General features: G+C 48.8%; 1 protein-coding gene across 2 annotated transcripts in view; it reads right to left on the bottom strand.

Annotated features, from left to right (window-relative positions):
• The window catches only part of LOC143841644 (alpha-2-macroglobulin-like), a 75,632-nt gene that overhangs the window by 4,151 nt on the left and 46,709 nt on the right, over window positions 1-24,772 (bottom strand). For both annotated transcript variants that reach the window (XM_077346261.1, XM_077346262.1), the window contains exons 22-33: window positions 23,308-23,359; window positions 22,958-23,041; window positions 18,899-19,075; window positions 17,148-17,232; window positions 15,981-16,137; window positions 12,697-12,771; window positions 9,402-9,567; window positions 8,138-8,367; window positions 5,003-5,221; window positions 3,828-3,955; window positions 1,181-1,271; window positions 88-156 (exon numbers count right to left, since the gene is read on the bottom strand). In XM_077346261.1, coding sequence (XP_077202376.1) covers window positions 88-156; window positions 1,181-1,271; window positions 3,828-3,955; window positions 5,003-5,221; window positions 8,138-8,367; window positions 9,402-9,567; window positions 12,697-12,771; window positions 15,981-16,137; window positions 17,148-17,232; window positions 18,899-19,075; window positions 22,958-23,041; window positions 23,308-23,359 — 1,533 coding nt within the window. The remainder of the gene's footprint in view (window positions 1-87; window positions 157-1,180; window positions 1,272-3,827; window positions 3,956-5,002; window positions 5,222-8,137; window positions 8,368-9,401; window positions 9,568-12,696; window positions 12,772-15,980; window positions 16,138-17,147; window positions 17,233-18,898; window positions 19,076-22,957; window positions 23,042-23,307; window positions 23,360-24,772) is intronic.

The following is a 24,772-nucleotide window of genomic DNA, read 5'->3' as shown; positions in this document are numbered from 1 at the left end:
CCAGGGGATGGGGAAGAGGAAGACCCGCCTCCCCTCACGGTGACCAATGGACTGATTCGGTCTGCCTGTCCCTAGGCCCCCACTCACCTTGTCCAAATACAGCAGGACGTGATTGGTGTTCACTTCTGTCCGTCTGACCAGGTTTTGCCTTTCTAGCTGGAGAGGGTGGTGGAAATGGAGAGTGTTTCATTATTACGAAGCATCACTAGGAGGCCACCGGCCCCTCCATCCTCCGAAACCTCCTGAAAGGGGACGGTATTCTTTGAGGGGAGGGAAAGAAGAGCTGGTCTGATGACCCTGCGGTCATGCTTGCAAATATAGTCTGTCAAGATCTGGGTGACCTAGAGAATTTCTAGCCAGAGACTACAGACTGAGATCTCGGGTTCCCCCTGTGGGGCTGCTAAGCGACTCCAAACAACAGAGTTGAGGTCCTTCTGCCTTGCATATGGGGTTAACTAAGTTCCTCAGGGCCTTCAAGAAGGAGCTCTTCCGCCAGGCATTCGGTTGGGGTCAGCCAGAATCAGCAACACCACAGGACCCCTGACCCTCCCTCCCAGGAATCCATGCACCTGAACCTAAACCATGGACCTGTTTGATTATTGCCCTGTTAAACTATTATCTGCTGTTGTTGTTATTGTTGCTACCCTTGTTGCATTGTAGTTTATTGTAACAGAAACTGAGTTCTATGTATAATTCTCTGCGTTCCATGTGAACCACCCTGAGCCTCAGGGGAGGGCGGTATACAAATGTAATAAATAAACAGATTGCAAGATTAATACTGAGTAGATGTAAGGGAGTAGGAGGAAAGCAAATGACATGGCGGAAGAGTTGGGGGGGGAATGGGATTTCCCCTCTTCCGCGCGTCCTCGCAGGTCCAGTTCTGTTCCACAGATGTGGTAGCGAAGTGAACATTACGACTTGGATGCACAGCTGCTGAGGGCCAGAGGGAGGGCCCGTCATTTCCCTGCAGCATGAAAGACCTTGACTGGATACTCTGCACTGCTGCTGCCCATCTGAGGGTGTGATTCAGCACCGGGCAGCCCCCCATGTGCCAGCCCCCCAGAGTTCCCCCACCGGCTCTTGCTGCCCGCCAAATGCTGGCCTTCTGCTCGGATCCAGGGAGCAGGTCCGTCCTTCCCCCCCGGTTCCCGGGAGAGATGGAGTCTGGTGAGCAGCTTACCTTTTTGACAGATGATTTCACGGGAATGAATCCAGACAGCATTTTCACATCAAGAATGGCCATGTTGGAGGCCGGGCGCTTGCCAGTGTAACTGAGAGACAAAGAGGGGGGGAAGCATTTTCAAATCCTCAGACTCAAAAGCCGTGTTCTTCGTCCCTGCCTGGCCCCCAAGTCCAGCCTGCTCTTAGGCGCCATCAGCTACCCAGGACTGTTGAAGGTTAATCCTCTGAGGGAGAGGTCTGATGAAAATATACCCGGTGGAGCAATGAAGATTGGGGGGGGGGGTTCGTACCACACATTTTGCTACCCAAAGAAGTCTCCAAGCGGCTTACCATCGCCTTCTCTTCCTCTCTCTGCAACAGATGCCTTGTGAGGTAGGTGGGGCTGAGAGAGCTCTGGGAGAACTGAGACTGGCCCAAGGTACCCCAGCTGGCCTCATATGTCTCAAAGTGGCTTATAATTGCCTTCTGTTCCTCTTCTCACAACAGCCACCTTGTGAGGTAGGTGGGGCTGAGAAAGCTCACTGACTGGTCCAAAGTCATCTAGCTGGATGCATGTGGTCGATGGGGAATCAAATCCACTGCTCTGCTCTGGTTTTCAGCTCCACTTCCTGTTCTGTTCTCCACAAGCAGGGCTTTCTTATAGCGTTCCAGCTCCATGAGCTTGGTGTAGTCAGCTTGCTGTAGTGGTTAGGAGCGCGGAGTTCTAATCTGGCGAGCCGGGTTTGATTCCCTGCTCCTCTATATGCAGCCAGCTGGGTGACCTTGGGCTCACCACAGCCCTGATAAAGCTGTTCTGAATGAGCAGTGATATCAGGCTCTCTCAGCCTCCCCTCCCTCACAGGGTGTCTGTTGTAGGGAGAGGAAAGGGAAGGCGACTCAAAGCCGCTTTGCGATTCCTCTGGGTAGAGGAAAGTGGCATCTAAGAACCAACCCTTCTTCTGCTTCTTCAGTAATATTAGGGCTCTCTCAGCCTCCCCTCCCTCACAGGGTGTTTGTTGTGGGGAGTGGAAAGGGAAGGCGATTGGAAGCCGCATTGAGACTCCTTCTGGTAGTGAAAAGTGGCATCTGAGCCAAATGTTCTTTCGGTTTCATTTGGGGCAGTAGTGGCCTATGCAGTCCTCTGGTCCTGGTCCTGCTTTGTTTACACCCAAAACACCATCAAGAAAAACTGATTGGGAGGGAGCAAGCTGGATTTAGGGAAGGGGCTTCCACCATGGACCATTGTGTAACTATCCAGCATCTAATAGAGAAACACACCTCTGCTAGTCCTGCGTCCCTTTATGCTGCCTTTGTAGACTTCAAAGCAGCATTTGACTCTGTTTCCAGGGCTCGTCTCTGGGAAAAGCTAGAGTCCACTTCAATTCATCGAAGGCTTCTGATTCTTATTAGATCTCTATATCAGAACATGGCTCTCAGGGTAAGATGTAGCAAACGACATTTAACTGAACTAGTTAACACTTCCAAAGCGGTTAAGGAAGGCTGCATCTTAGCCCCTGCACTTTTTGACTTCTATATAATTGACTTCTATATAAATCCAAGTCTTTCAAGATCTTGATTTGCATCCCCCAATATTAGCTGGTTGCCCAATCCCTATACTGCTTTATGCTTCTTATCCAAGTATACTGTATACTGCTTTATACAGTTCTTATCCAAATTAGCTCATGATCAAGCTGCATCATTAGTTAAGCAGCGGATATGGGACAATCGATGTCAACTGGACCTGAGTAAAGCTCTAACTTTTTTGGCTCCATTTAAAACAAGATATGTTCTGGCCACTTATCTGTCTCAGTTAGTAATAAGTAAACAAAAAAGGGCATTTACTCTTGCAAAATGCTCCAACTTGCCTTCAGCTCTAGTAGAGAGTCCTTACAAGAACATTCCCCTCACACTGAGACAATGTTTCTGTGGGAGTGGCCAAATTGACACAAGAGAGCATATATTGTTCCATTGTCCTGCTTACATAGACATTGATCGATCCATTCCTTTAAGTTTTCAGAACACCAGGATGCGGATCGAGCAAAGAAGCTGCTAAGTCACAACTCAGCTGGCTAAGTTCTGTGCTGCTGCCATAAAAGTCTGTTGCTCCAAACTAACATAGTTTTAAGTCCTATTTTACTATTTGTTTTAAATTGTGTTATATTAAATTACCATATTCTTTTGGTATTTTATGTACTGACTTTATATAACTTGGTCTGAGCAACTGTAATAAAGTTTGATTTGATTACTCCCAAAATCCCTGGCCTGTGGGGGAAGAATTGGGGTCATAAGCCTTCCTCCCGACGTTCTTGCCTGGAAGGAAGCTACGACCGGTGGCTTTCTCTAGGTTTACCCCAATGGGACAACTTGCTCCTCCTTTGAGTCTGTTTCAGGTCAGGAAAACATCAGTGGGAGAGGAAGGCTCCAACGCCGCCTCTCCCCCCCAGGCCACCACCCAATTCAGGTCACGTGGGTGTCACGTCTAAAGGACAAATCCCTCTGGGAATTCTGTTTAGGAAATGCTCCGCTTCACCTGTAGCTGTTGTCCTAAATCTAGCCACTATACCATGCTTTTCTGAAGGGCCTGTGGATAAATTCCGCGAAGGATTATGTACGTTTCCTCCACAAAGCCTTGGTGACCGCTGGGGCAGAGCCTTGGACGCAGTTACCTGACGTTGATGGCCACGTCAAAGACCTTGCTGGCTTTGAGTCCCTCGCAGGCCTCGGGAACCGTGTGTACCTCCAGCACGAAGGGCTCCCCCTCATGGTGGGGATGCACGTTGTATCTCAATGTGGTCTGGAAGGGAAACAGCCCTGTGATGGGGGTCTGCAAGGCAATGCCTGCCCCCCCACCCCAGTCAGCTTCTGCAACCTGCGCTGAACCGACCCCTCTGCCCTGTGAGGCGACACCTGAGGCTGAGGCCTACCTTCCGCTGAGGCTGGACAACTGTGGCTTCTCTCTCTATAGTATTTATTTATGGTTCATTATATTCTGCCCTATTCTTTGCAGATTCAGGGCAGATCCTGACATGATTGTTATTCAAATCACATCAATAAAACCGATCACATAAAACCACATACATAAGATACAAAGACGTCTGAGGCAGATTAAAATTCCTAACATAAAATGACATATTACCTGTAAAATTTCCCTCGTGGGATGGGAAGGGGGCACAGTATGGAACCCCCTAAGGAGCATAGTTTGGCAGGTGCAAGAAGTGAGAGGTCTGTGGGACCTGAGGTCGGAAATCAGGCCTCAACCTTAGGCCTGGCAGAAGCTCATTCTTGCAAGTAGAGCATTCAGCCCTGGCTGAGGCTGATTTCACTTCCTTTGGGTCAGACGTTCTAAAGAGCTTAATGCTCTTTGCGGGATATAAGGGGAAAGGGGGTCTTGCAGATACACCATCCCAGACCATTTAGGGCAGACCATTTGGGGCAGACCATTCGCTGGCAGGGGCTCATGAGAATTGTAGTCCATGGACATCTGGAGGGCCACAGTTTGACTACCCCTGATTTAGGGCTTTGAAGGTTTAACCCCAAACCCTTGAATCTAATGCAATCTCTGATCTGGGAATCAATGCACAGCCTGTTCTCCTGGCTCCACCTGCTCTGACCTGCTCAGGGGCTGATTGGGACACTCACATAGCTTTAGACCATGGGCTGTGCATGCTCCTGGCCACAAGAGGGCCTGTAGGGCCCAGTGAAATAAAGGAGCTGCTGGCCCTTGATGTCCCTTTCCTTGTACGTGTTCTTCAATTGCCTCTTCACACATTGCGTTCCTTCATCTCTCCACCCCGGTCTCTCTTCAAGGAACGTTCCTGAGCGTCCCCCTCGCAATACTCACCTGTACGTGGACACACCCTTCCCCGGTCACTTCCCTGCTGTACTCTCCTGGTACGCCGCTCACAGGTTTGCACTGAAGCACCAGGCGGTTGGTGCTGTCCACCTGGAACTGGTGCTGGACGTCCGTCCCGGAGAGCAGTTTCACCTCTGTGTGGCCTGTGCTCTTGGAGTAGGTGGAAGCCCCATACAGGGCCAGGGCCTGCAGGGCAACCACTGTGTCCTACAAAACAGGCATCAGGGTAAGTGAGGCTCACAACACGAGTCTGAGCTGCTGGCTGGCTACACACCCTCCTTGCCCTGGAGAGATGCATGACTTCAGAACAATGGGTTGGCCGAGACCTCTTGATTCGCTCAGCACCTTGGCTAACTATTTTGCTGTATGTATTCCAATCCACAGGATTGGGAAAGGTCAGTTTACATTCCAATCCCAAAGAAGGGCAACGCCAAAGAATGTTCAAACTACCGCACCATTGCACTCATTTTTCATGCTAGCAAAGTTATGCTCAAAATCCTACAAGCTAGGCTCCAGCAATACGTGGACCGAGAACTTCCAGAAGTACAGGCAGGATTTTGAAGAGGCAGAGGAACTAGAGATCAAATTGCCAACATATGCTGGATCATGGAGAAAGCTAGGGAGTTCCAGAAGAACATCTACTTCTGCTTCATTGACTATGCTAAAGCCTTTGATTGTGTGGAGCACAACAAATTATGGCAAGTTCTTAAAGAGATGGGAATACCAGAGCATCTTATTTGTCTCTTGAGAAATTTATATGCAGGTCAAGAAGCAACAGTGAGAACTGAACATGGAATCACTGATTGGTTCAAAATTGAGAAAGGAGTTCGGCAAGGCTGTATACTGTCGCCTTGCCTATTTAACTTGTATGCGGAGCACATCATGAGAAAGGCGGGATTAGAGGAGTCACAAATTGGGATCAAGATTGCAGGGAGAAATATCAACAACCTCAGATATGCAGATGAGATTAGAGTGGTAACTCTAATGGCAGACAGTGAAGAGGAACTAAAGAGCCTGTTGATGCAGGTGAAGGAGGAGAGTGCAAAAGTTGGCTTGAAACTCAACATCAAGAAAACAAAGATCATGGCATCCGGCCCTCTCAATTCCTGGCAAATAGATGGGGAAGAAATGGAGATAGTGACAGATTTTATTTTCCTGGGCTCCGAGATCACTGCAGATGGGGACTGCAGCAAAGAAATTAAAAGATGCTTGCTCCTGGGGAGGAAAGCTATGGCAAATCTAGACAGCATCCTTAAAAGCAGAGACATCACCCTGCCAACAAAAGTGCGTTTAGTCAAGGCTATGGTATTTCCAGTTGCAATGTATGGCTGTGAAAGTTGGACCATAAGGAAGGCCGAGCGTCAAAGAATTCAGGCTTTTGAACTCTGGTGCTGGAGAAGACTCTTGCGAGTCCCTTGGACTGCAAGGCAAACAAACCGGTCATTCCTAGAGGAGATCAGCCCAGACTGCTCCTTAGAAGGCCAGATCCTGAAGATGAAACTCAAATACTCATGAGAAGGAAGGACTCCCTGGATAAGAGCCTAATGCTGGGAGCGATCGAGGGCAAAAGAAGAAGGGGACGACAGAGAATGAGGTGGCTGGATGGAGTCTCTGAAGCAGTCGGTGCAAACTTAAATGGACTCTGGGGAATGGTAGAGGACAGGAAGACCTGGAGGATCATTGTCCATGGAGTCGCGATGGGTCAGACTCGAGTTCACACCTAACAACAACAACAATGTATTTACTATTATGTTTATAATAATCCACCCTTCCCCAAAGGCTCAGGATAAATTACATCATTAGAACACACAATTTAAATTCACAAATTGTTAGGCATTTTTAAAACATAGGTTTTAATTTTTTACAAAAAACACAGAACTAATTGGCCTGAAAGCCGTATCCTTCTCAGGGAGAGGAAAAGGGGTGGGAGTGTGTCAATCTATAACTTCAGATGGAGTTTGCTTAGGTGGGTTTGGACAGTGGGTCTCTGGTGTTGTTTCAGAGCCTCAGCCACAGGCCTGGCGGGACAACTCCATTTTACAAGGCCTGTGGAATTGTTCAAGGTCCCCCAGGGCCCTGATCTCATTGGACAAAGCATTCCACTATAACAGGGCCAGGGTCGAAAGAGCCCTGGCTGGGGCCAATTTAACTGCCTTGGGGCCAAGGATCCTGAGCCGATTTTGCTTCCTCAATCTCCCTGTCCTTTGGGGGACATAGTGAGAGAGGTGGTCCCTCAGACTGGTTAGAGCTTTAAACGTAAGAACTGAAACCTGGACTCTGATCCGGTCTCAAATCTGGATCCAGTGCCGTTGGAAGGACATGGGTTGTATCTGTGCTCTCCATTGAGTCCCAGAAAGGACCTGTGCTGTGTGAACGAGATCTGGGGGGTACTTATGGACTGTAAGCTAAACATGAACAGACCAGAACCATTTCCACACTAGCCATATTGCTTGGATATGTTATTTCACTTTTCAATAAAGCTATTTATTCTTTAAACCTTATCTCACAGACTTTGTTGGCACCAAAACATATCTCCCTGGGATAAGTCCATAGCTGGACAAAAAACAGTTCAAAGCTCACTCTAAACAGATAAATGGGGTAAAAGAGCATTGACTTGCATGGAGAGGTTTGCATGACATCTAGCTATCCTCTGCCCATAAGTCCCCTCTCCATTTCCCCAGTTTCAGTATCTTCCCATTTCAGTGGAACATAGGAATTAAAATGCAATTGGGAAGAAGAGTGGGTTTTTATACCCGGTTTTTCACTAAGAGGAATCCCACAGCAGCTTATAAACACTTTTCCCTTTCTCTTCCCACACCTTCTGAGATAGGGGAGGCTGAGAGAGCTCTGAGAGAACTGCTCTGAGAGAAAAGCTTTAACAGGACTGTGACTGTGGGAGAACAGAGAAAGAACATTCCCTTCAGGCAGTAACATGGCTTTTGCAGTTCCTGACATTGCCCATGAAAAAATAAACAGGAAACAAAGGTAAATCTGGGACAAAGGATCAAAAACACATTTGGTGCTTTGCGAGCCACTTCGTTTTGATTGCTACTTGCAAGCAAATGTGGAGAGAAAAAACAAACAAAAGCAACCTTGCCTGCTTCTTGGTGGGACAGTGCTTACCTGGGTGGAAGAGAACCCGCCCATGGGATTCTGCTGCTTGCTAAGCCACCTGACAATATTGGACGCCTTTGTCAAAGCCTCCTGGGACGGCGCTGGCTTTCTGGTGAGGTAAGCCAGGAGGACGTATGAAGTCATCTCAATCTCTGCCGAGGGAGCTCGGGCCTGGAAGAAGGGCCACCTGCTCTCCTCCGGCTGCTTGCCAGGCCTCTGCCAGTGGATGGAGCCGTCCTCTTCAGAGAGAGAAGGAGTTGTTGTTGTTATTATTATTATATTTAAATTTATTGTCCGCCCCTCCCCAAAGGCTCAAGGCGGGTTGCAATGTTAGACTAAAATCCCCATAAAACCCCTTAAAATAGGCATTAAAAAAAACCTTAAATACAATATAAAAGCCTGCGAAGAAGAAGAAAAAACCCAGAAAAGATGCTGTGGCAGAAAGAACAAGCCCAACCTAACAATCTCCTAAAATAGCGGTCCCAACCTTTTTAAGGTTGAGGACCGCCTCCGGGGGTGGCAAAGAGCCGGCGGCCCAGGCGCCGTGCATGCGCGTTAACGCCCCCTGGCGGCGAAAACGCACATGTTCGGCAGCTCCGCGCATGCATATTTGTGCCTGCCGGCATGCCGGCGGCTGCGCCTACCTCTTTCCCCCCCCCCACAGCAAAAAGCTAGCCGGGCCGCGAGTGAAGCGGCTGCTTTGGTGGCTGCTTCTCTCACGGCCTGGTGAGCTTCTCGCTCCGGGGGGCGGGGGAGAGGCAGCCATGGCGGCCCGTCACCGAGGCCTTGGCGGACCGGTAGCAGGCCATGGACCAGGGGTTGACGACCCCCGTCCTAAAACACACACTAATAGGGAGAGGGTGAGCTGAGGGTGTAGATGTACCTCGCTACCACCACTCATGGAGGGAGGGCCCAGATCTTCCTTGCTGCCCAACCTCAACCGTAGACCTGGCGGAAGAGCTCCGTTTTGCAAGCCCTGCGGAACACTGAAAGATCCCACAGGGCCCACAGCTTATGGGAACTTGGACCAAGGATACAGACAATCTCACATGCTTGTACAAGCTAACCAGGGCAATATGGTTCAACAAGGAAGGTAGACTCACAAGGCAACCCTTCAGTATACTTCCTTCTCAAATACAGCATCATATAGTTGCATGAGTATTCCTGGAAGGCCCAACACACACCTTGACCCCTTGGCCAGGAAGCAGAGAGCAGGGTGGATGTGCGAGTAGCTCTTGAAACGCTTGAACCCATCCAGAGTTTCCTTCCTCACCTCCTTTTACAGCGACCTCCTCGAGGAAGGTCAGCATCTCATCCCTCTTTTCCTCCTTCCCTGCCAAGGCGAAGGCGTAAGCCAGCAGAGCCCGGGAGTAGACATGGATGTCTTTTGCCTGTGCCGCAGTCTCCAAGCAGAAGAGAGCATTGCGCACCAACAAGTGCTGGAGAGAAAGAAGGACAAAGATGTTCATCGGAGGCCACCGGTTCTTTTTCTGAAGGCTTGGTGAGACCGCCATGCGCGGCTCGAAGACACATATGGCCCGTCTGCCAAAACCACTGCTCATCAGAATGTGCAAAACAAACCAATTAAAAGATTGGGAGGAAATCAGTAACGGTGTCATAGTCCCACTGTATTGGTCGGACTGGGTCCTGGGTGCAGTTCTGGAGGCCTCACTTCAAAAGGGACGTGGACAAAATGGAGAGAGGGCAGAGGAGAGCGAGGAGGAGGATGCAGGGCCTGGAGACCCGGCCCTAGGAGGAAAGGCTCAGGGACTTAGGCATGATTCAAATGAGTAGCATGTTGGTCTCAAGTAGCACAATACAAACTTTGTTGGTCTTAAAGATGCTACTGGTCTCAGGCATGTTCAGCCTGAAGAAGAGGAGGTTGGGAGGGGACAGGATCGCTGTCTTTAAGTATTTAAAAGGTTGCCACTTGGAGGAGGGCAGGGAAAGGTTCCTGTTGGCAGCAGAGGAGAGGCCCCACAGTTAAGGCTTTAACTATGTGTAGAACGGTACCAGCTAGATATCAGGGAAACGATTTTTCACAGAATAGTTCAGCAGTGGAATCAGCTGCCTAAGGAGGTGGGGAGCTCCCCTGCACTGGTGGTCTTCAAGCAGCAGCTGGGCAGATACTTAACATGGATGCTTTAGGGCAGGGGTAGTCAAACTGCGGCCCTCCAGATGTCCATGGACTACAATTCCCAGGAGCCCCCTGCCAGCAAACGCTGGCAGGGGGCTCCTGGGAATTGTAGTCCATGGACATCTGGAGGGCTGCAGTTTGACTACCCCTGCTTTAGAGCATTGAGCCAGGGAGTGGACTAGATGGCTTGGGTGGCCCCTTCGAACTCTAGGATTCTATAAAATGCATTTTTGCTATGAGGCTTGGGGTGAGCATTTTAGGAGGGCTTTTCACCCCCTTCCGCTGGTGGGGTGGGGGAAATGCAGCCCAATTGCTCTTGTTCATACTAATGCAAATAGGTTTTTCTAAAGATAAACACGCTCTCTTCCTCCAAGCAGAGATCAGATTGGGTGGTTTTAAATGCAAGACCGACTCCTGGAAGGAGTTTGTGGAGGTTTCCACAATACACTTCTTTTGCCAGCTTGTCCTAGTCAGTGGGCGGGGGAAAAGGAGAAATGAAAGAGCCCTGTGGAACCAGGAAGAAGAGTTTCATGTTTGCCTTTGGTTCATGCCATGGTGGTCTCAGGATCGTCTTGGGGCAGCTGGCAGGCTTCCTTCCTCAAGTCCCCCGCTCCCCCGTTTCTCAGGCCCTTGGTCTGTCTGGACTCCTATCATGGCCTGAATGTTACAGCTGTCATTTCCTTCCTTTTGGTGCCAAGTTGTAAACCGTGCATAGATCACAGGTTGTGGGAACAAATTCTGCTCGGTGTGTGCGTACCTAGCACTGTACCTGTCCCAAACTTTTTGTATGTTTTTACCTTTAGCAACAACGTTTCCCATGTAGCCATTTGTAGCCCCCTCAATAAACTACTGAGCTTCCTTCCTTGGCTCTGAGTTTGCCTTCTTGGGGGGAACTTATTAGGGGTCCATCAGAGAAATCAGACCTCTCATGCCAGGTCTGGAGCACTAGCCATTGGCCATGCAGTTGTCTGGACAGCTGAAGCAAGCTTTGGAGGTAATGTAGACGAAGGTAATGGACACGCCTTCAAAATAGCACAATGGTTGCCAATTGAAAACGCTACTGATTTGCTGTTTTGCACAACGTCGTCGACAATCTGCCACACACCTGAAACCAATCTGCAAAAAGCGCTTCCTTGTAGCGCTTTCAGGGAAATCCCCAAAAGTGGATTCACCCTCCGGAAAGCGATACAGTCCTGCAACCAATCTGCAACACTAGCGAAAAAGACCTGTGCGTTAACATTGTTGCGGTTTCTACAAAGTCCCTCCCCCTGGCTCTCTTCTCTGATCTTCCGGTGAAGCGATCGCCATTTTTTTTTCTCCGAGCGAGCGGGGATAAACGCACCAGCGAGCCTCTTTCAGTTTACAGGCTTCCCCGGCTTCAGTCCCTCCCCTTCAGTCACTAAGCACACTTCAGTCACTAAGCACACTACTAAGCAGTCACTTTATTTTTTACACATTCATTCAGCCGAAAATCGGGCCCGTGAGAGGGGGGGGGATTTTTTTTTTCACTCGGAGGGAGCGTGGCAACGATCAAACGACAGCTCAAACACACCAGGCAGCTGGATGGGTCTCTCCGTTGCAACGAATTAACACAGATTCGTTGCAATGGGTCTGTTTTTTTTTTAAAAAAACCTTTCTTAAAGGAAAAGGGGCTGTTTGGGAGCATGCTAACGGCTGCCCATTGGCTGCTTGACGGCCAGGGGCGGGACGAGCTTGGCAAGAGCGTTTCCTTTCTAGCGATTTCTGCCGAGACCAGAAGCCTGTGGGAAACGCTACAAAACGCAACTGGATTCCACTACAAAGGCAGGTATGGATAACGACGAATTCCACTATTTTGAATGGCGATTTTTCATTCAGTGACCAATTTGCTACAAAGATCCCGGTGCGTAAAGCCCCTCAGTAAAGTTCTGTAATGTCTGAAGTTAAAGGAGCCCATCCCATTTGCCAACATCTAGAATGACATGCTTATCCATAGGGACCGAGGGGCTGCATTTTACCAAATTCTTTTGGTATCCTCTTGTTCCGTCTGGTGCTGTGCTAAAAGTATGCTTGTATATATATTCTTTTAAATATTTTATAACTTTGGATGCTGGCAGTGGTTCTCTGTACCACGTAGACCTCCAGCATCTCAAGCACACTACTGACTGAGGAGCTCCAGGAGGGGGGGGGGGGGGAGGCAAGCAACTATTCCTCCAGGAGCTCACCCAGCAGTAAATTATTCCCATGGTGACCAAGCACTGAGCAGCGGGAAGCACAGAGGCAAGGCCTCAGCATCATAGAAGGGAAGCTGAGAGTTCTTACTCTCTCTGTGGGCAATTCTGAATAAAGGTGGCAGTGGTTACGAGAGAGAGAGAGAGAGAGAGAGAGAGAGAGAGAGAGAGAGAGAGAGAGAGAAACCAGCCCCTCCAGGAGTTGGGAGAAGAGTACTTACTGAGACAGGCAGAGAAATCTCCAGCAGGGCAATTGTGATGTAAGAAGCCAGAGTAACCTCGTCATCAACGCCACCCTGTAAGACACAAGACGGAGGGAGTTGTCAGATCAAAGATCGCTCTTCAGTGCTCCCCAAATGAGCTTTCAGGTTAACAGTTCCAGGTGGAAATGATGAACACAGAGGTGCGGTTTTCAATTGCTCTTACCTTGCGATCCCAAATGTAGCGGCAGTGGGGTCGCAGCGTCAGTCGGCACATGAGCAGCGGTGGTGGGCACATGCGCGCTGGCAGCAGGTGCACGCAGGCGCAGAACAGACGGGCAGCATGGGGGCGGCCATTGGAATGGCTCTGCTGCCACTCGCCATCTGCCGCCTGCTGCTGGCCACCAGTGCTGGCCACCACCGCTTTCTGCCACCTCCGCTTGCCGCCAGCTCCCCACCTGCTGCTCCACCCGGCAGCGGCAGTGCCCAAGAACTGGTGGAGGCCACGACAAAGGAGCACGGGATGCCCGGTGCTAAGACAGCGCTGGAGAAGCAGTGAAGAAGCAGCGGAGGTGCCTGCCAGCCGCCGCTGAAGAACCGTCAGGGGCATCGCTGAGTCGCCACCAGAGAAGTGGCGGGGCTGCCAGCAAGCCGCCAAAGGACAACTGACAGAGGCTTCACAGCCCCGGTGGTAGAGGAGCGGCAGAGCTGGTGGAAAGCCGGCGGTGTACAACTGCAGGAGGTGATGGCGACCCAATGGTGGCAGCGGTCTGGCAGTGGCGTGGCAGTGAAGCACACCCCGTCCAGCCTGGACCAGCACTGCCATGCCCTGCCCTGCCCTGCCCCGTGCCCACCCTGCTACCTTCGCTGGGGGAAGGTTTGCGAGACGGGAGGGAGACCACTGTGCGCCTCCAGACCCTTGGCGCTCCATCTGAATGCCGCCTCCTTCCCCCATTTCACCCTGTTAGCACCTGCTGCCTTCCAGACTGCAGCGGGCCTTTTTACTAGTGCAGAAATAAAAACACTAACGGCTTTTTGATCAGAATGTTTGCGAGGTTTCTTTCCATGTACAACCCATCCTAGATTCGAGTCCAGGGTATATTATGCATAACGGAAAACTCACAAAAAGACTGCCAAAAACAGCGTCTTATTTTTAAATTCTTAACGTAGCACCATTTTTGCAGTGTGAAGCCCTTCGTGTTATTTTTGTTTTTGCATTGCAAATGCTGGCCCCAGTTCCTGCAGCTTTTAATCAGCGAGGCTACTGGAACTAGTTTTACGAGAATTTTCTTGTCTTATGGCTCTGAGAATGGTCAAGAAAAATGTATAAATGTCAGTGTGTTTTTGGTATCCTCCCTTTTTCTGCTCGCAGTCCCGCGTCTACCAATGGGAGCTCAAGCGCCTGCTGCTGATACTCTGCCTTTGTCAGCAATCATGTGAACATTTCCTCCATGGCCTTCCGCAAACTCTCCTGAGACTATGAAGGGGGGGGGCGGTCTCTAGAGGCGCCTGCTGCTTTCTCCTTCCTCAGTGTCAAGGATGAAGTGAACATGCAATTGGATTCAGTCTCCCATAGGCCATATTAGCCCGAGGATGGCCTGTGTGTCCCGCATGGTTTTTTCTTAGATAGGAAGGGGTTTTGCTTTAATTCTGGGTGGCTCCCTGGTAGCCAGTTTAGAGTGATTTCCCCCAGAAATCAGTCCTTCGTAGCTTGATTTACGCAGACCAAGGCTCTCTGTCTTAAAGATACTGGCTGCAATTGAAATGCTAATTGTTTTTGTGTTGGAATGTGAATGACGTTGCCTAGCAATGGAATTCCCTCCTCAAACTCTCACGCCCCTTCTAGAGTTGCCGTAGGAACTTTTTAAGGTGCATAATTGCTGGAAAAAACAACAATGTATCACAGAACATGCATAAATGGCAATGTTTTAAAAACGTTTTTTAAAAGGACGATTTAAAAGGGTTGGCGAACTGACTGCGTTGAAAACTGATGCATGCATAATAAGCCCAGTACCTTAGGGTTCAAGAAGATTTTCAAGTATGAGTTTTTGAGAGTTAGTGTGTTAGCAGAGAGACCTTTCCTCTTGCAAAGGTGAAGTTTGTGGTGTAAAGACCTCCCCGTACATCACCCTTACATCTTAGTGCGGGGCACTGCTTGACCCAAAGTGGATCAAGAAAGATGTCAGCCAGGCATTAGGCTGGGGCAACAGTTTCAAATCACAAGTCCAAGCAGCTAACTGGCTACTACCCCCTCCTTGCCCTGGAGAGATGCGTGACTTTAGAACAAGGAGTCAGCCGGGACCTATGCATTCACTCGGCATAATCTCATCAACCCCTCAGCCTCACTTACCTCTCACCCATTACCCCTTGATTAAGAGGAAATTAATCGACACTTAAATCTTTTCCCTTTCCCAATTGCCCTTCCTGTCTGGTGCTTGTAGAGCCATCAAGTCTCTCGCAACTTATGTCTACCTCCAGAAAAGCAATTGAGTAATTGTTTTCTGGCAAGCACAATATCCCCACCTAAGGGTATGTTTTGCCGCATATGTGTGTGTGTGTATGTTTGTGTGTGTGTATTCCTGGTACCAACTGCATAGACCCCCACTTTGTGGGCTCTCCTCTCTCTCGCCTCCGGAAACCCTGGCCATTTTGCTCCTCAACGTGCTGCTTCCGTGGACGCCTCCAAGATCGCTAATTATCACCCTTCCCTGAAAGCCTCTCTCTTTCCTCCCTCTCTTCCTTAGTTAGTCCTTGTGTGTGTTTCAGTGTGTGTGCAAGCGTAAGGTGCCCAGTAACCCAGACTGGGGAAATGTCACGAACCCCTGGTTCCTGCCCCACCCGCCCCTCTTTCGGTGCCTGTAGTTTTCCCATTGCTCCTGGAACTCCTGCTCTGCCCTGAATCTCAGTCTCAAGAGCTATGCATTTCAAAGGCTCATCCCCCTCCCCGGCTAGGCAAAACAACAGATGTTGGAACTGTTTTGGCACCTTCCCATATCAAAAGACTCTCTGATCCCGTTTTTCCTGTGTGAATGCCTGGTTCTCAGTGCAGGAAGTTCTATTGCCCCTTTCCCACGGCCCAGGTATATAAGCTAGGCCACCCCCTTCCCTGGTGTCTCTGTCAAGGATTCTGTCTGAGAGCGTATGCAAAGTGCAGACTCTGGATGCTGGCTTTCCCAAAAAAGACTTTGACTTAAAGCTTTACCCTGGAGCCCGAGAGTGATGTCGTTGGTGTGAGTCCACTGGGTCTCAACCGCTTGGTTCCTGACAGGAAATAGCAAATAACCTTAAGGCTTAGATGCTTCTACCTTGATTGCATTGTTCAGGAGGAATCCATGGCTCTGGAAGCAGCCATTCTCCTTCTGCTTGATTGCCAGGGATGTCTGAGCGTCTGTGATGTGCTTGTCTTCGATGAAGATGTAACGGCGGGCCTGTCCAAAGGACTTGAGCACAAACGCTGTCAGCCTGCAAGAGAACACCAAAAGAAATGTGGGCCACGGGGTAGCTAGGAGCCGAGAGGAAAACACACCGGGAAAGGGCTAACAAAGAATGTTATACACTCGTCACTGAAATAGTACCTGAATTCATAGAGTACACTAGAAAGATATAGAATGTTATGCACTACTGTGCAACAATATTTTGTGCTTTTGTGCAAAAGGGACGTGGACAAAATTGAGAGGGGGCAGAGGAGAGCAATGAGGATGACCCAGGGCCAGGGGATCCAGCCCTAGGAAGAAAGGCTAAGAGATTTGGGAATGTTCAGCCTGGAGAAGAGGAGGCGGAGAGGGAACACAATGGCTCTCTTTAAGGATGTGAAAGGCTGTCACTTGGAGGAGGGCGGGGAGTGGTTCCTGTTGGCAGCAAAGGACTCACAGTAATGGCTGTAAACTATGTATAGAACAGTACCAGCTGGATATCGGGGAAAAATTCACAGAGTAGTTCAGCAGTGGAAGGGGCTGCCTAAGGAGGTGGGGAGTTCCCCCTCACTGGCCCTCTTCAAGCAGCGGCTGGACAGATCCTTCTCCTGGATGTTTGAGGCTGATCCTGTTTTGAGCAGGGGGTGGGACTAGATGGCCTGCATGGCCCCTTCCCACTCTAGGAGTCTAGGAGTCTAGTTCAGCAGTGGAATGGGCTTCCTAAGGAGGTGGGGAGCTCCCCCTCAGCCTTTGCTCCTTAGGCTTGGTCCCCGGGAGGCCCCGGATCCTCCTCATCACTCTCCTCTGCCCCCTCTCCATTTTATCCACATTCTTTTTGAAGGGAGGCCTCCAGAACTGCCCACAGGACTCCAGGTGCGTCTGACCAGTGTGGCATTCAGCGGGACGATGACCTCTCGCAATTTTGGAGTGATGCCCGTGTTGATAAAGACCAAGCCTGTACTTGCTTTCTTTGCTGTTGCATCACACTGTTTGCTCCTATCTAGTTTAAGGTCCACAAGTACCCCAGGAAGTACGACACAAAGAAACAGTGAAGCTTACCACGTGTTCCCTGGCTCGTATCCATGTGCTCCAAAAGTGCTATACGAGCCATCTGGGTGCTTGTAGTTCAGCTGTCGCTGGTAGCCTGAAATGGAAGTCATACTTGGCTTCACCTCAGGGTCATCTGCAGGTGTTCCCCTACTTCTGTGCGTGGTTGGTATAAGCTCCCGGTTTTCTCCCATGCAACTTCTTAGCTATGCACTCTTACCTAGGGGCTAGCTCTCTTGAATTCAGCAAGGTTTACTTCGAAGCAAATACGCACAGAACTGGGCGGCATAGGTCTGCTGGATGATGTTACCAATTGTGCCGATTTCACAGACAACAATCATCTGTCCCCATGGCCCCCAAAGTGGTGCCTGGGGGGGGGGTGTTTGACTAGCAAGGCTTCTGATTGGACACTGGAGGTTGGATTGGCTGTGCTTCTGATAGGAACCCTCCTATTATTTATCGAATAGCTAGGTATTTTCTGGTTCCAGGAGCTTTTCTCCAGTTATTAAAACTGTATATATGTTATCTGTGTTACTTCTTGATGCTGGGAGATCTGTTTATGCAATTTGTAACAAACATATTTATTCGTTTATTTATTTGACTTATATGCCACTGCTCCCAGACCAGCTGGCCCACAGGAGTTCACATTATCCATAAACCCAACAATATTTTTACAACCTCCCACTTTTCCCCTACCAGCTGCAAAGTTGGCATTATATGTATTTTTGCAGTTGTATGCTGCCCTTCCGAGAGGGCTCAGGGCAGCTCACAACATTCATTACATTACTGTAAACCAGGGGTAGTCAAACTGCGGCCCTCCAGATGTCCATGGACTACAATTCCCAGGAGCCCCTGCCAGCGAAAGGTTCCTGTTGGCAGCAGAGGAGAGGACCCACAGTTATGGCTTTAACTATGTGTAGAACGGTATCAGGGAAACGATTTTTCACAGAATAGTTCAGCAGTGGAATCAGCTGCCTAAGGAGGTGGGGAGCTCCCCTGCACTGGTGGTCTTCAAGCAGCAGCTGGGCAGATACTTAACATGGATGCTTTAGGGCAGGGGTAGTCAAACTGCAGCCCTCCAGATGTCCATGGACTACAATTCCCAGGAGCCCCCTGCCAGCGTTCGCTGGCAGGGGGCTCCTGGGAATTGTAGTCCATGGACATCTGGAGGGCCGCAGTTTGACTACCCCTGCCATAAACAATAAAACTGACATCTAAAGTCCTAAAATCCAAAATAATTTAAGTTGAAAGCCTAACAATCCCAGAACTGCTACCTCCTTCTCTCTAGTGAAAGACGGACATGGAAAGTGTGCTTGGCAGTTAATAACTGGATCTTAGATGGTCTAGGTAGGGAGGTCAGATTTTTCGAAAGTATCTAGCCCTTAACCATAGACCTGGCAGGACAGCACTGTCTTATAGGTCCTGCAAAACTATCTGAGGTCCCACAGGTTTTTTATTTGATTAGTCTGGCCATGCAGGTTTTTAAAAACATTGCTTTAGCAACAGCTGCTCCCCACGGCACAATGATCTTCACTGTGTACCTAGAAATAAGCTGTGACGGCCACTTTGTGGCTGGCTTTGTCTTCTGCGGCAGCCATTTTGTGACTGGCTTTTCCTTTTGCGGCAGCCATTTTGTGGATGGCTTCACCCCCCTGTGGCAGCCATTTTGTGCCCACCACCCTGTCAGAATTCCAAAGGTGCTAGAAGGCTGAAAAATGTCAGGGACCCTTGAGGTAACAAGCGGAATCCGAGAGTCTTCTCACCAGAGACCAAGTAGCTGATGGCCTTGGACCGGATCTCCTCAGTCAGTTGCTCTGTCTTGTTGAGGTAGTCCAGGATGTAGATGTTGGGTGCAAAGAGGACCATGTTCTGTTCCCCACAGCCGTAGGGAAGCCGAAGAAGGTGCTGCAGATTCTTAATGGCCGAACCCATGATATCACCTTGAAGGGAAGAAGAGGACACAGGGTCAAGGCTATTTGGAAGGGGGAAATGCTGCTGTGGGGAGCAAGCAAAAAGAAGAACTGCTGAATGAAGTGGACTGAGAGAACCAGAAAAAGAAAGAACTATTATTATTTGATTTATATCCCGCCCTGCACAGCATCACAGGGCAGCTAGCAACGTAATTAAAATACAACATGAAATTACATTAAAATACAAAATAAATATCTTAAAATAATAAAATGCATCCAATTAAAAGACTAGAGAACCTAATTTAATGCCTAATGGCCACAGGCATAAGTTGACCTTGTTGGTCTGTGGAGCCATTTCTAGGCTTTCTCAACCGGGATTTTGTGCAATCCTGGGGTTTCTTGATGGCCCTGGAAGGGCTTCCCAAATGGGTGGGAGTTAATTAATTTCAAATATATCAGGCGATTCTCCCTGATTTCCAGTCTGGCATATATCTGAATAAATCACGCTAGGCAAGGATTCTTGGCTGGGGCCAACAGACTCTTCTGGGATTTGAACATGTGGCGGGACGTTTCAGAGATTCGGTTTCTGAACACTACGCCAAGTTATACCTGACTAAGCTTACTGGAGCCACTACACTTAGTCTCGAGAAATGCTGCATAGCACTTTACTGTGACAGTATTCTTTCCTGGGAGTAAGCTTGATTGAATAGACCTGGGGCTCTTCCGCATTCTCATTTCCCTTGTTTGCGTGTTTCTATTGCTAGGGTTTCCCCCCTCCCTTTTCTCTGCATGTGTTTTGTGCCCCCTAGTGATCAATTCAACATTACCTCGGTGTATGTCCGGCGTATCTCCCAGCAGATTTAAACTGCAGGTTTTCATGCCGGACATTCAGCCTGGTGAAACTGCTCCATGTATATCTTTTTTTTTTTTTTTTCACCTTCTTCCATATTTTTTTTTTTATAATATAATGATTTTTTTTATTTTCATAAAGATAGAAATATAATAATCATTTGAGAATATACGACCCCACATTGACTCCACAGTGATATAAACTTTTGCCCAAAACTCTAAGAGCCACGAGTCTAAGAGCCGTCCACATTTCCACTACATTTAAAAAAAAAAAAAAGGCCTGTTTAGATATACAAAAGAAAAGTTATTATTAGTCAACTTACTTGAGAGATCGTAGACCTCACATTAACTGCTTGATACAATCTAAGAGCTATCCTAGCAGATATTTCTAGGTTTGAGTTAGATGCTTAACATTAAACATTTCTTATAGCACAGTATGAGTTTTGGCCCTGTATCAATACCCTGATGAAGGGAGAGGAAAGTAGGGCTTTGCCTTAAAGATGTACAAAGAAAAAAAATTACAAAAGGATTTCATAATTTCTCCTTATCCTTAATACAGATACATCTACAAACCATTTATACTTGACCCATTCTAAGAGCCATCCTGACAGGTATAAGTTGAGAGCTTTGCATTTTCTACAGATCAATATGGGCTTTGGCCCTATAACAATACACCAATAAAAAAAAAATAATAAGGGGGGAAAGCCCCATTTTATATTTCCAACGCTAACAATTATATTACCTATATGCCTACTAAGAAAAAGAAACAAGAGAGAAAAAAGGCACTGCTTCCCCTTTTTCATAAAAATAGCAATGTAGAATACAGTATATGTTGTTAATACAGAGAATAATAAGATTTCCAGGTTTAGATTAAATGCTTAACATTAAACATAAAACAATATAAGCTTTCAGTCTTCTATAGCTTCTCCTTATCCTTGGTTCTGATACATCTACAAAACAATTTATGCTTGACCCATTCTAAGAACAATCCTAACAGATATATTTTCAGATTTAAGTTGAAAGCTTAACATTAAACATTTTCTACAAGTCAGTGTAGGCTTTAGTCCTAGGACCTGTGGAGCGGAAAGAATAAAAGAGTAAGGGCCCCGAGGGCGGGCCCTGTCTGGGATGAGGAAGGGTGCCTATTGGCCCTTTCCCCCGGACTGACAATTGGAGGGCCCAATCGGCAGGCGCAAAGCCCTCCGATTGTCAGTCTGGCGGCAAGGGACCAGTGCATTGGCCCGACCGCCGCCATTTCCTACCTTGCTGCCGAGCAGAGAGGTAGGCAGCGGCCGGGCCAAGGACAGAAGACGGGCGGGGGAGGGAAGAAGAAGCCTCCCCAGGGCATGCGCAGCCTGATCACGGCCTCACCGAGGCTGCGATTGGGCTGCCCGGGCCCTGGGGTGGCTTTTTCCATGGCGGGGGGTGGTGGTTTTGGGGGCCTCAGCCCTTCCCACCAGCGTGGGCAGCTCTGCCAGGGCGGTTGGGAACGGCTAGCGCCCGCTGTATTTTGTTTACAGCGGGCTTAATTACTAGTATATCATATATCATATATAAAATAACAGTCATAACATATCAGTAACAGGCTTGCAGAACTGTCTGAGATCCCGCAGGTTTTTGATTTTATTTGATTGGCTGTGCAGATTTTTAAAGACATTGCTCTGGCCACAGCTGCCCCCCACAGCGCAATGATCTTCACCGTGTGCCTGTAAATAAGCTGTAGCAGCAATTTTGGGCTGGGCCCAGTATACCTGAGACACCGTCTCTCTGCCTACACTCCCAAAAGAGCACGATGCTCAGCCACTGCAAACTGGGTAGTAATCCCTGGACCCAAAGAAGAATGTTGGACCTCAACCAGGGCCAGGGGCTTCTTGGTCCTGGCCCCCACCTGGTGGAAGGAGCTCCCTGAAGAGATCAGGGCCCTGTCCAGACTCTCACAATTCCACAAGTCCTGGAAAAGGGAGCTCCTCCACCAGGAATTTGACTGAGGTTAATCTGACCCCAAAACATCTGACCAAAAACATCTGGTTGTCCCCCTTGAGCCATACCCTCCATAACCTGACGGATTCTGACCTTCCTAGGGTTTTTTCTATTGAAATTGTTCAATGAATTAACTATGGTTAACATTATATTTATTGTTAGAACTGTTACTGATATGTTATGACTGTTATTTGACACCTTTACCTTTACCTTTATGTTTCCCAAAATATTCCATGTAAACTGCCGCACGGCAAGGGTTGTATAAAAATCTAATCATTCAATCAAATAAATACATAAATACATAAATAAACTCTGTGAGCACATCTCTGCAATGTCAGTTGGGCCTCCCTCCTGCTCCTGGTAAGACCCTCCATCCCCTCTCTGGTATAAGCAAAATTTACCATAGAGTTTTTGCACCCAGAGAGTTGCCCAGTGTCCCTGACCGGATGACAACGCTCTCTGATCCTGTGGGTGGTGACACAAAATGTCCACCACTGGAGGGATCTGGCAACCATGATATCACTGCACTTTAGGACCAGCATTGTACCCTGAATCCTAATTTGCTTCCAAGCCCAATTCAAGATGAAACTGTTGATATTCAAATCCCTATACCAGGGGAAGCAGGATACCTTCAAACTGCCCTTTCCTGTATGAACCTTGCTCAGTCATCTTCTAAATCTAAAACCTAACTTCAGGTACCCCCAGCTTCTGAGCTTAGGTGCGTAGCACCTTTCTTGTGGTGGCACCAAAATTACAGAACTCCCTGCCCTCGACATTTGTCTGTCTTCTTTTATCTTCCGCCAGTGGGGTGGGGGTGGGGTTGGGTTGGGAGGACCGTTTTGTTCTGTCTGGCAGTCCCTCGATGACCCTTTGTTCCTGCCTTGTGTTTTAATTTGCTGTTTGCAGTTTTATATATTACTTTTGCTCTGGTTTTAACTGTTTTTTTACGGCATACTTTTGATTAAGTTTGGTCTGATAGTTAGCTGCTTTGGTGACGCTGATTGGGTGCTAAAGTGGGATATAAATATTGTAAAATTGTAACAATAAATTGTAAAAAACATTAAAATAAATAAATAAAATTACCTAGCACACAGAAATAGGCCCTGGCTGAGCCCTCCACTACATTTTCTGGTACCTTCAGGGAAACAGGTGTGGCCTTTTTCTCTCCTGCATGCAAAACAGAGAAAGAAAGAGATTGAGGGACGTCTTTGCCTGTGGCCTTCTACCGTCTGACCTCGCTGTTGCCCACCACAGTGCTGGGCTGAGACTGAGGGCAGGGTAGGTCCCCCATCTCTCCCTCCAACCTGCCCAACCACCCAGGGCTTTAAAAAAGAAACACCCCCCTTCCCTTCCCCCATCTGGCAGAAACGCTCTGGGGTTCATCTGGAGAGAAGGGTCCTGGCTCTTGTCATCCTGCACAAACAGGCACTTACCAGCTCCACAGATCAAGGCGCTGAGGACTGACTCCTTCTCCTCTCCTTCAGGCTGCGTGCAGAGACAAGGGAGAGGGAAAAGTGGGAAAGGTGAGAACCTGGGCCACAAGTGTAGGGTAGGTAGCTACAGAAGCAGCCTCTGCGCCTCCAAAAAGTATCTCTCCAGTTGCTGCTTGAAGACTGCCAGTGAGGGGGAGCTCCCCACCTCCTTAGGCAGCCCATTTCTCTGCTGAACTAGACTCCTAGACTCCTAGAGTGGGAAGGGGCCATGTAGGCCACCCCCTGCTCAGTGCAGGATCAGCCTCAAGCATCCAGGAGAAGGATCTGTCCATCTGATGCTTGAAGACTGCCAGTGAGGGGGAGCTCCCCACCTCCTTAGGCAGCCCATTTCTCTGCTGAACTAGACTCCTAGACTCCTAGAGTGGGAAGGGGCCATGTAGGCCACCCCCTGCTCAGTGCAGGATCAGCCTCAAGCATCCAGGAGAAGGATCTGTCCAACCACTGCTTGAAGACTGCCAGTGAGGGGGAGCTCCCCACCTCCTTAGGCAGCCCATTTCTCTGCTGAACTAGACTCCTAGACTCCTAGAGTGGGAAGGGGCCATGTAGGCCACCCCCTGCTCAGTGCAGGATCAGCCTCAAGCATCCAGGAGAAGGATCTGTCCAGCCACTGCTTGAAGACAGCCAAGTGAGGGGGAGCTCCCCACCTCCTCAAACAGCCTATTTTACTGCTGAACTATTCTGACTGTGAGGAATTCCCCCCTGGTCTCCAGCTGGTACCATTCTTCGTGTAATTTAAGCCCATGCCTGCAGATCCCAGGCTTCAAGGAGGGAGATGGGAACCTTTGGAGACCCCAGGACAACCAGCTAAACCCTCCTCAACTCAAGGCACAGTAGATGGGGAGAGGGAAAGGAGGTGCAGGGAGATGAAGAGGAAGAAAAGGGATGAACAAAGAATCGTTAGTTGTATTTTGGGTTTTCTTACCCTTTTCCCTTTTCAGGATTCATTCCCACCCACCCACTTTCTTTGAGAAACAAAGGCAGAATCCAGTTGGATGAATTGTTGAAGGCAACTGGTTCTGGTGGGTTTTCTGGGCTGCATGGCCATGGTCTGGCAGTTTTGCTGGGAACTGTGGCTGGCATCAGAGGCAGGGCATGGCAAGAGGTGAATCTCTCAGTGCCAAAGTGTGGAGTGTACGATCAACTGCTGCACATTTTACTTACTTCTTGGGGTGGGGAGTTGTATGTAATGCATTACATTCCTGTCTAATCTGGGAGCCTCCCGTGGGAAGGGCAGGAACTAGGAAGCACTTTTCCATGACTGGGTGGAGTTCATTAGCAAGTCCATTGGGAAGTGTTTTTCCTGTGACTGAGTGGAGTTCATTAGAAAATTCATATGGAGAGGTTCCTATCTTGTTTTGTCCTACCTTTGAAGATGTCGGCCACAGTTATTGGCAAACGTCAGGGA

This window comes from Paroedura picta, chromosome 7 (assembly GCF_049243985.1).
Source record: "Paroedura picta isolate Pp20150507F chromosome 7, Ppicta_v3.0, whole genome shotgun sequence".
Taxonomy (NCBI): Eukaryota; Metazoa; Chordata; class Lepidosauria; order Squamata; family Gekkonidae; genus Paroedura; species Paroedura picta.
Note: the sequence above shows the minus strand (reverse complement) of the source record. Positions and strands in the feature narration are given on the sequence as shown.